At 42.2% G+C, this 11594-nt stretch overlaps 1 protein-coding gene across 2 annotated transcripts in view; it reads right to left on the bottom strand.

The window, feature by feature from the left end:
• Window positions 1-1961: 1961 nt before the first annotated feature.
• LOC311099455 (myosin-IIIb-like) overlaps window positions 1962-11594 on the bottom strand; it is a 54140-nt gene continuing 44507 nt past the window's right edge. For both annotated transcript variants that reach the window (XM_084140140.1, XM_084140139.1), the window contains 12 exons: window positions 10849-10934; window positions 10645-10692; window positions 10449-10496; window positions 9682-9773; window positions 9089-9262; window positions 8626-8747; window positions 7678-7871; window positions 7143-7232; window positions 6581-6746; window positions 6030-6413; window positions 5146-5218; window positions 1962-2259 (listed from right to left, as the gene is read on the bottom strand). In XM_084140140.1, coding sequence (XP_083996266.1) covers window positions 2252-2259; window positions 5146-5218; window positions 6030-6413; window positions 6581-6746; window positions 7143-7232; window positions 7678-7871; window positions 8626-8747; window positions 9089-9262; window positions 9682-9773; window positions 10449-10496; window positions 10645-10692; window positions 10849-10934 — 1485 coding nt within the window. In that variant the 3' untranslated portion in view covers window positions 1962-2251. The remainder of the gene's footprint in view (window positions 2260-5145; window positions 5219-6029; window positions 6414-6580; window positions 6747-7142; window positions 7233-7677; window positions 7872-8625; window positions 8748-9088; window positions 9263-9681; window positions 9774-10448; window positions 10497-10644; window positions 10693-10848; window positions 10935-11594) is intronic.

Below are 11594 nucleotides of genomic sequence, written 5' to 3'. Positions count from 1 at the left end.
TTTTACATTTTAGTCATTTAGCAGACGCTCTTATCCAGAGCGATTTACAGTTAGTGAGTGCATACATTATTATATATATATTAATTTTTTTCATACTGGCCCCCCGTGGTATATCGTTTGACATTCTTTTCATTCATTTTTACAAACAACAGAATGTACAAACCACCTGTGAGGTAAATCGTTTGAGGATTTACAATGTGCGAAAAAAAAATTTTTTTAAATATGAACGCTAAAGAGAGTACAGAATCCCCTCCCTGACATCACCCTCCCTCTGACCTATTTGGCACGTCACTGGCCTACCACAGTGTCCTTGCATTTCATCACAACAAGTTGGACGAGCAATCCAATGCATACATGGATGAAGAAATGGTAAACTGCCTACTTAACTAATGAAATATGGAAGAATTACAAGTAGCCTATGAGATTAATGGCAGTATGGTTATTAGTGATTAGAATGATATAGGCCTAATTATCTCGGGTAAACATACCTTGAGCCCACTACCCATTAAGCCCACTCCGGGATGCTGACGTTCTAGGCAGAGTTGCAAAGAAAATGCAATTTCTCAGACTGTCCATCTTAATATTTTCCTTTTATTGGCCAGTCTGAGATATGGCTTTTTCTTTGCAACTCTGCCTAGAAGGTCAGCATCCCGGAGTCGCCTCTTCACTGTTGACGTTGAGACTGGTGTTTTGCGGTTACTATTTAATGTAGCTGCCAGTTGAGGACCTGTGAGGCGCCTGTTTCTCAAACTAGACACTAATGTATTTGTCCTCTTGCTCAGTTGTGCACCGGGGCCTCCCACTGCTCTTTCTATTCTGGTTAGAGCCAGTTAGCGCTGTTCTGTGAAGGGAGTAGTACACAGCGTTGTACGAGATCTTCAGTTTCTTGGCAATTTTTCGCATGGAATAGCCTTCATTTCTCAGAACAAGAATAGAATGACGAGTTTCAGAAGAAAGTTATTTGTTTCTGGCCATTTTGAGCCTGTAATTGAACCCACAATTGTTGATGCTCCAGATACTCAACTAGTATAAAAAAGGCCAGTTTTATTGCTTCTTTAATCAGCATTTCAGTTTTTTGCCATTGGAACACAGGACTGATGGTTGCTGATAATGGGCCTCTGTACGCCTATATAGATATTCTATAAAAAAATCAGCCGTTTCCAGCTACAATAGCCATTTACAACATTAATAATGTCTACATTGTATTTCTGATCAATTTGATGTTATTTTAATGGACAAAAAAAATCGTTTTTCTTTTGAAAACAAGGACATTTCTAAGTGACCCCAAACTTTTGAACGGTAGTGTATATCTGCCATTATAGTGTCTGTGACAGCGCCATAAGATAGTACTTTATTAATCCCCCAGAGGGAAAATTTGAGTCTCTCCATTTTGAAGAAGTCCATTTTCTTCTTCATGATTGGCTGATCCCTCCTGATGACCAAGTTGGACATGACTCCAACAGAGTCACCAGGAGGGATCGGCCAATGAAGTTGGAAGTCCCACCCAATTGACCACATTAAAATGGTGGAAGCCCTCAATGGCACTGCCCATGACAACGCAGCCTTTTGGCCACAAGAGGCCTCTATAATTCTCTATGGTTCTGTGCCCGGTTTCCTAAAAGCATCTTAAGGCTAAGTTCATCGTTAGAACCATAGATCATATGATTCTAAGATGAACTTTGCCTTAAAATGCGTTTGGGAAACTGGGCTGTGACCTGTCTACTACTCTGAATGTGGTCACTGGCTGCTAGTAATATCTGTTGAAGCCAAAACCACTCCTCTCCACAGGTCTACCTGCATATTGGCTGATTCTTTAACTGTAGAAAACTCACTGATGACTGATATGAAGAGTGAGCGATAGCCATGCTGGAACTAAAGAATGTATTCATGAATGCATGGACCGTGTCCTAAGCTTTTTTACTGCAGATGTTATTATTATGAATAAAAGGACAACCAGATATCTAAAATGTTAAAAACACATTTATTTAGTAAAACAGTGAATGTAAAATTCCCACTGCATAATTTACATTTAAATACACATGTAAAATAAGAATACATTCAGAAACATAAAACACATTTATATTAACAGAATAAAACATACAAAATAAAACAGTAGTAAACAAGGAAGTATCTCCTTACAATTTGTTTATCAAATCTGGTTAATTCTTGACAGAATAAGGTCCAGTAAACTCATTAAGATGGGCAAAAACAACAAATAGCAGCTTTGAATGAACTCCCTCCATCACATGGGTTATGACTCTGCAACAGACAAACAAAAATAGCATAAGTCAGTTTAAACCAATGCTTGGCTGAATATCCGATTCTGCTCGAGAGTGTGTTGATTATTTAAATGCATATGAAAATACATGCAAGAACAAAGGCATGCACACTCAAGACGGGCACAACATTGTGGAGCGTGGGGTTGTGAGAGGCAGTGTGGGATATTCATGAAATGGGCATACAGTGAGGGAAAAAAGTATTTGATCCCCTGCTGATTTTGTACGTTTGCCCACTGACAAAGAAATTATCAGTCTATAATTTTAATGATAGGTTTATTTGAACAGTGAGAGACAGAATAACAACAACAAAATCCAGAAAAACGCATGTCAAAAATGTTATAAATTGATTTGCATTTTAATGAGGGAAATAAGTATTTGACCCCCTCTCAATCAGAAAGATTTCTGGCTCCCAGGTGTCTTTTATACAGGTAACGAGCTGAGATTAGGAGCACAATCTTAAAGGGAGTGCTCCTAATCTCAGTTTGTTACCTGTATAAAAGACACCTGTCCACAGAAGCAATCAATCAATCAGATTCCAAACTCTCCACCATGGCCAAGACCAAAGAGCTCTCCAAGGATGTCAGGGACAAGATTGTAGACCTACAAAAGGCTGGAATGGGCAACAAGACCATCGCCAAGCAGCTTGGTGAGAAGGTGACAACAGTTGGTGCGATTATTCGCAAATGGGAGAAACACAAAATAACTGTCAATCTCCCTCGGCCTGGGGCTCCATGCAAGATCTCACCTCGTGGAGTTGCAATGATCATGAGAACGGTGAGGAATCAGCCCAGAACTACATGGGAGGATCTTGTCAATGATCTCAAGGCAGCTGGGACCATAGTCACCAAGAAAACAATTGGTAACACACTACGCCATGAAGGACTGAAATCCTGCAGTGCCCGCAAGGTTCCCCTGCTCAAGAAAGCACATATACAGGCCCGTCTGAAGTTTGCCAATGAACATCTGAATGATTCAGAGGAGAACTGGCTGAAAGTGTTGTGGTCAGATGAGACCAAAAATCGAGCTCTTTGGCATCAACTCAACTCGCTGTGTTTGGAGGAGGAGGAATGCTGCCTATGACCCCAAGAACACCATCCCCACCGTCAAACATGGAGGTGGAAACATTATGCTTTGGGGGTGTTTTTCTGCTAAGGGGACAGGACAACTTCACCGCATCAAAGGGACGATGGACGGGGCCATGTACCGTCAAATCTTGGGTTAGAACCTCCTTCCCTCAGCCAGGGCATTGAAAATGGGTCATGGATGGATATTCCAGCATGACAATGACCCAAATCACACGGCCAAGGCAACAAAGGAGTTGCTCAAGAAGAAGCACATTAAGGTCCTGGAGTGGCCTAGCCAGTCTCCAGACCTTAATCCCATAGAAAATCTGTGGAGGGAGCTGAAGGTTCGAGTTGCCAAACGTCAGCCTCGAAACCTTAATGACTTGGAGAAGATCTGCAAAGAGGAGTGGGACAAAACCTGGTGGCCAACTACAAGAAACGTCTTACCTCTGTGATTGCCAAAAAGGGTTTTGCCACCAAGTACTAAGTCATGTTTTGCAGAGGGGTCAAATACTTATTTCCCTCATTAAAATGCAAATCAATTTATAACATTTTTGACATGAGTTTTTCTGGATTTTGTTGTTATTCTGTCTCTCACTGTTCAAATAAACCTACCATTAAAATTATAGACTGATCATGTCTTTTTCAGTGGGCAAACGTACAAAATCAGCAGGGGATCAAATACTTTTTTCCCTCACTGTACATAGAGCTGACATGATTCCCTATTCTACACGACAGAGACATGTCTGCACACAATATGTTGCACAATGCCTTGTTGAGCCCTGCCGGCCAGAACTATGACTAGTAACAGTCATACAAATTGTTAAAAGGTTTTAAAAACAATTATAATAAATGCAACAGCTGGAGAATGGTTTACATTGTTTCAAATCCATCAGATGTTGATTGAATTATAGCACATTAAAAAGTTCAGGGATTTTGGTGGGAATTCAGGTATTACATTTGTCAAATTACACTTATCTTAGAATGCACTCATATATACATTTTCTAATGGTATCAGGTATTTTTTAAAATATTTTGTGTTAAAATAAAGAAAATTATATGTGCCTCATTTGTATAAATGCACTGGGTGTATTTGCATATATTAATGCATTAATATAAAGGGGTGAAACAGGGCTGCAACCACCAAAAACTTGCTCTGTTTAGGCCTACCTGCACTGTCTAGACCTCATTAATTACTGTTGTTGTCATGTTCTGTTGCATAATTCAACAAGTGTGTCAATAGCAGGATACGCTCTAATTAAAAATCAAAAAGCTTGGCTCCAGATTACACCTATCTATACATACTTTACATTGTTTGCGAGATCAGTCATAATATCACTATAATCCAAGTGTTCATTTTCGGAAGTTGCTTTCATTTCAGCGCCTCTAATTTGTAAATATTTCAACTGTATAAAATTATTACTTTTTTTTTAATTCCACAAAAAATTTACATCCATCAAAATAAAGTTATTTCTTCTCTTTCTTGTGATGTAAGTGTCGAGATGATGTGTTAAATCTCCAACGAAGCTTTAGCGTTTTTATAAACGCAACGGAAAGACAATGCATTCCCTTGAGCCCATTTCAGCCATTAACGGGGTGTGTTTGACAGGTCATTACAAACATTTCCGCAGTCGTAACATTATCAGGAAAAAACGTCAGGCACAAGCAAGAGTATGAAAGAGTCGCAGGAGTAAAATGAAAGCAATCAATTCAGCAAGATTTAAGTGACAAGTGGATTTTGCACCCCTCAAACACAGGAAATAGATGGCTGAAAAAGACAGATCCTTGCTACTATAACCTACCTTTCCTCCTCCAGAAGGGTTTGGGTGGACTGTGAGAGACAGTGGGGCTCTGTTCCTGGCCATCTGAAAAGTGCTGCAGACACAAGACAGAAAACATCACAAATGCATCCACGATTCCACGATTCTTTATTACTCCAGCATGAATTGTGTCAGTTTGGCTATGTATTCAGATAATCATGGTTCAGCATAAAAGTCAGCTCCTAAAATTAACGCTGAGGTTCAGAAATTATCTGGGTTGGTTTGGAAGAAAACAAAGACAGGGTTCAACCTACAGTGTATCAATTCAAAAATCCCATTTCGCAATAGTGAATAATGAAGTAGTATGTTGCGTCATCTTTCAGAGAGGGCTTGTAATGACAACCTTTAAAGAATATGCCTACAGCGTAGCTATTTTAATGGTTCAACGCCATATACTGACTGCTATCTATACGCATATGTAATTGACCCAGTTCTAGCGATAGACCAGATGTACCCAGCCAGTTCTATAGACCCTGACATTCCAAGAAGATGTTTGTGTAATTTCATTGGGAAATTAGCTGAAACTGAGAAATGATGATAGACTTTATCCAGCATTAAAGGGATGCTTCGGGATTTTGGCAATGAAGCCCTTTATACTTCCCAGAGGCAGATTAACTTGTGGATACCATTTTCATGTCTCAGCGCAGAGACATAGAAATGGTATCCACAAGTTAATCGGACTCTAGGGAAGTAGATGAAAGGCTTCATTGCCAAAATCCCGAAGCATCCCTTTAATACATAGACTGTTCAAGTCTAAACTATAATATCTGTCCAATCATCTTACTATTGAACATATTAAGTCTCCCTCTCTACATCTCTCCCTCCATCTATCCAACCCCTTCCCTCTCCTCATCATTGCCTCTCACCTGTTGGATCTGCTGGATCTCCCTCATAGCCAATCGGATGGAAGGATACAACCGGGGAAAGGGCCTGCTCTTGTGGTCCCGCTCGCCCTCCTCATCTTCCCCCGCTCTTCCTCTCTCCCCATCCCTGAGCCTCCCTCCCCGGGCCTCCCCTCCTCCTCCAGCCTCTGCCCGGTGTCTGCGGTCAGATATCCGCCTGAGGACAGGGGGACTCTGGGCCTCCAGGTCGGGGTTCTGCCCCTGTGGCAGGAAGAGGCGCTGGAGCTCCAGGTGGGCCGGATCCAGGCTCGACTCACCCTCCTCCCCAGACTTGGTGCTCCCGCAGTCAGCCACGGCCAGGTGATCCAGGCCCTTCAAATCCTCGTAGTCTGTGTTCTGGTCACATGTCTGGAACAGCAGACAGAATAACATGAAATGCATAAAATGTTTGATTATCCATTCTTAATGTACAGTACTACACACAGGTCCTGCCAGAGCCTGTGCCAACTGTGAGTATATTCAAGACAGTATTTGACAGGAGCCAGACCCTAAAGGGGTTTGACCCAAGTGCTGACCTGTCCACAGGAGGTGGTGAGCAGCTCGTTGAAGGGCTTGATGCCCACCCGACTGTAGTGCTGCACCAGGTCAGGCAGGGAGGGGTGGGCTTTATCCTCCCCCAGGATCACATACTTCCCGTTGGACTGCATCTCGATCATGTAGTGCCTGCAGCGGTTCGCCCCCCTAACATCGGATAGACGGAGAGGTCAGAGGGTAAAGGGCACATATCGGTCAAACAGGGTGAGGGGGCAAACAGGAGTTAGGGGTTTAATGTCTTATATGTCATGCTATAGCTTTGGGTCGTTTTCAGCACACTTTGAAAACAAAAATCTCTGTTCTAATTGGACAAGTTCAGTTAGTACCTCCCCATTCCAATCTATTTCAAAAAGTTTACTGCCTAATGAATACAACCCTGTCTTCTGCTCTTTTTCTACTTGTCTGTCAACCTGTTCAAATACACTTCTCAACCGTACTCTTCCTCCCTTTCCTCAAGGTGATCACTGATCTGATGTGATGTGATGAGAATAAGGCCCAGAAAGGCAAGGTCATTAGGATCGAGATTGTCATCCTCAGTCTTACTTGTATGTTAGTGTGTAGCCCTCCCGGCTCTGTCCTACACGAATCAGGAAGCAGCCTACAGGCTTGTCCGTCATCAGATCCTCCGCTTGTCTGGAGAGGAGACATACACAGAGTGGTTAAAACCACACTGAAATCTGACAGAATTAAGTCTGAAGTGTGTGTGTGTGTGTGTGTGTGTGTGTGTGTGTGTATTACTATTCTCTTGGGTACTGGAAATCCCCAAAAGGAGAGTAAAACAAGGAAAATTCTCCCTCGTGGGGACATTTCACAGGTCCCCATGAGGAAAAGGCTATTTTAGGCTTAGGAGTTAGGTTTAGGGTTACAATTAGAGTTAGGGTTACAATTAGGGTTAGGGGTTAGGTTTAAGGTTAGGAGTTAGGTTTAGGGAAAATATAATTTTGAATGGAAATCAATTTTAGGTCCCCACAAGGATAGTAAAACATATGCTGTGTGTGTGTGTGTGTGTGTGTGTGAGAGAGAGAGTGAGTGAGTGAGAGTGTGTATGTGTGTGTGTGTGTCATCCTGTCTTACTGACCTACGTGTGATCATGCCATGGAACCAGCAGGGGAAGGCACCATTGCGGACCACCTTGCGGGCCTGCGTCTCCTTGAACCAGCGGATGTTGTTTCTTCTCTTCTTGCTCCTCTCCCTGGCCCGCTCCTCTCCCCCCGCCTGGCCCACCAGCTCAGCCAGCTCACAGTGCACCTCCAGGTTGTCAAAGGGAGTGGCCTGGGAGAGACCGAGGGAACCGTATAGGGTAAATCTTAGGGTAGTTTAAGGCTCAGTTTAGGGTCAAATTTAGGGTTCTATTCAATCAGATCTCATTAGCTGACATCCGCATAGTGGTTGTTTTGGCGGTGTCGGAGATGGAACTGTGTTACAGCTGTCAAATCCACAAGCAGCTCCTGGAATTATACCTAAAGTGGACATTGCCATTGGCTGCATGGAGTCGTATTAAGAGAAATCCCATACAGCCTTGTTTACAAGTTTGAACACTAGAATGTGAGAGGTAATCTACACCTCCATTAGGATGATAGAAATCCTCATTATTTCGTTTAATGATTTTTTATTTGAGCGTCAAATTATTTCTATATAGCCTACACTTTCTCTTTCTGAACTTTTAACGCGAGTGGGACGGGTGTGGCTTTGTGACAATGATCAAGAGCAGCTGCTCACCAATTTACACCTCCGACACAAACATCAGCTATGTGGGTGTCGGCTATTGCCAGTTAATGCTTGATCTGATGTAATCTAGTCATCAGAGACTAGGAGGGGATGTCATGGGAAAGAGTGGGAGAGCGATTGTCGAAGGGTACAAGATCAGTTAATAGCAGGTTTCCACTAACATGATGTCCATGGGCTAGCTAGTGCTTGCTAGCACCAGAGACCGAGAGGCTAAACATGAGATTACTTTCTGCAAATGACTTTTCACTGTTTCAAATTAATTTAAGGTTGCCAGTGTAGGGTTTTGAGTATGGCCCACCTCAAACTGTTTGTTGCGGGGCCGGGGGACAGGGGCCAGGTGGGCAGCTGTGGGCAGGATGGAGCGAGGCCGGGGCTGAGGCTTCTTCCTCCTGGGTAGGGGCACGGGTGGAGAGACGGGCCCTGAGACACACACACACACAATACTGTTGATACAGCACTCATAGAGCTGCATACGGTGAGTGACAAGGATCCTTACAAATTCTTGAATGCTGAAATATTTAAGTCATCATACAGAAATGTCTTTGGCAACACGCATGTACAGGTGTAGAGAAGGAGTTTGGAGAGGGGTAAAGAGGTCAAGAACAAAAATATAACAGTGTTAGGGAGAAAGAGAACAAGTAGGTGATTGTAAGGAAGGGAGATAGGTGAGCAAGAAAGAGAGAGAGAGCGAGAGAGGCAGAGAGAGAGAGGCAGAGCGAGGGCAAAAGAGATAGAAGGAAAGCAATATTCTGTCTCCTTACTTTTGTTCTCCTGCTCCATGTCCAGTCGCCTCATCTCCTCCTCCAGCTCCTGCTTCCTCCTCCTCTCTTCCTCCCTGGCTTCCTCCTCCTCCCTCTCTCTCTGGGCCTGCCTCTGTCTGCGCACCTCCAACAGTAGGGACAGGTACTTCCTCCTGTAGCGCAGAGAGCGGTAGTCTGAAGAACACAGCAACAGTGAGAATGTGAACAGAGATAGAGAGAGAGAGATTGAGAGAGACCACATTACGACACAAAATGATGCTACAGTCATTACAGGCCTTGAAATCAAGATACCAGACAGTATAACAGAGAAACTATCATCCATCTTGCAGGGTTGTGGGGGGTTGCAACACAAAGACTGCAGGTAGCACTTAAAACTGCAAGTAACTTGATGATGGCAATGTTTGAAATACATCATGATGGGACATTATTAAACAATGTTTACTTCAATGATAATAACCTAGTCTACCTACCTGCGAGGGTTTCTAGCCTCAGGCATGAGTTTCAAAGCAGCAACATCTCACAGAGGCCAATGAAGCTGTTTGACAGACATTTGAGAGATTATGTTCCAGATACTATGTATGAGTGACCCTTACTTTTCTGGATGACAAGTGCTGCCTTGCCCAGTCTCTCCAACAGCCTGGCCAACTCCTCCTGGTGCCAGTACTTAAAGAACAGACGAGACGAGCTGCCATATTGAGAGAGATAGAGAGAGTATGTTTGAACAACGTTCATAGATATTAAGCACTATTTGCAGAGGGCAAAGAGCACTGTTAAATTAGAGAGCAAATTCGAGAATGATTGAGATTATCACTTAACTCCAGTAATCATTAAGCCACATTCATAATTCTGGGACATTTCTAAAGAACAACACTGCAGGAGAAAGCAAGAGCAGGGGACCAAGAGGGTGAAAGTGTGCAATTGAGATAAAGATCTCTACTCAATATAAACCCTGAGCTGACCTCCCAATACAAGCAAATGACAACACTAAACTGTTAACTGAAGAATGAGCTGCTTTTGACAGACTGATTTTCAGTTGACTGATATAGTTTTATAAGACTACAAATTGAATGTTGGAGTAGACGAGTTGAAATCTGGGAGAATTAATAGTGTTGAGTGTTCCCATAAGTCAATGGAGGCAGCTACCTAAATGTCTTGAAACTGAAATCTTATCAACACTATTACCTGCAGCATAAAAGCATGAAACATCTGATGAGTATAACCTGAATGACATGCTTTGATGAATGGACATATTATGAAAGGAAGCTTTGTTACAGGAAGATTCAGGAGTAAGTAAGTTAGTCTTCTAGGACTGATTGTGGCAATTCATTTAACACAACAAGAGCATCTACTGTAGCCTTACCCACACTTCCAGCCATGTATCTCAGTAGTGTTGAGGATGGACATGCAGCTGAAAAACACCCACAAACCACACAGGTTACATTTGATAAGAGGTAACAAAGTACAGCTACAAATTTCGGTTAAATATCGCAACGTGATGTTGGTGTATGTTATCTTTTTAAAATTGCTGGAATGAGTGAAAGTGTCTTTATACATACCTTTCCTTGGTTAGTGGTAAATCTGGCTTTATCAGCAGAATGTTATATCTGAAGACAAAAGAGTTTAGCATGGTGCGGCGAAAATAAAACTGCAGTGCACAGTAATATCATGCATGCAAGTTTGTGTGTTGGCCAAGATGATAGTAGCTATGTTACAGATAATGCAAAGTTTGATACAAAATATATAAATTCACACACACACACCTCTGAGCAAATTCTTTGAACGACGGTCGCCAGGAGAAGCCATCTCTTCGTATCCTGATGGTTTCCAGCAGGCCGTTGTATCTTAGCTGGAAATATTTAATTATCCTTAGTTATCATTTGAATATGTTCCACATACCCCAAGCAGAATCAGATGTAATTGATGGCCATATTAGAGACCTACTGGACTTATTTGAAACTAAATGCAATGTCAAAGCTGAACAGCAGGTGGCAATGTAACATAAGGCACAGTTATGATGATGACGGGGAGTGATTATTGTTTAAAAAGCACAAATCACAGATGGTCAAGTAGCTTTAGAATGACAACTATTTTGGCTAGTCTTGACCTAGCCTTGAACTAGTCTTGACCTAGCCTTGAACTAGTCTTGACCTAGCCTTGAACTAGTCTTGACCTAGCCTTGAACTAGTCTTCAACTAGTCTAGTTTATGGAGGGCAATAGAGCTACAGCACAGAGATCTCAATGATGAACATTGTAAAAATCTGTATATTACGCCAAATATAACCAATATAAATACATGGGTCGTTCCACGAAAAGAGTGCCTTTTGCATCCCTTCGATATTTTAAGTAGAAATTGTGCACCAATATTGAATTTGAAAAGCATGTTATATTACATTTAGTATAGACCACATGGAGAATTCAATAAATAAATAACAAATCTGCCCTGTATCACTTCTAGGAAGATTTTAACCCACTTAACCAAAACACTTATCCAAGTTTCACCATCAT

Source organism: Coregonus lavaretus (genome assembly GCF_964263955.1).
Source record: "Coregonus lavaretus genome assembly, chromosome: 24".
NCBI lineage: Eukaryota > Metazoa > Chordata > Actinopteri > Salmoniformes > Salmonidae > Coregonus > Coregonus lavaretus.
Note: the sequence above shows the minus strand (reverse complement) of the source record. Positions and strands in the feature narration are given on the sequence as shown.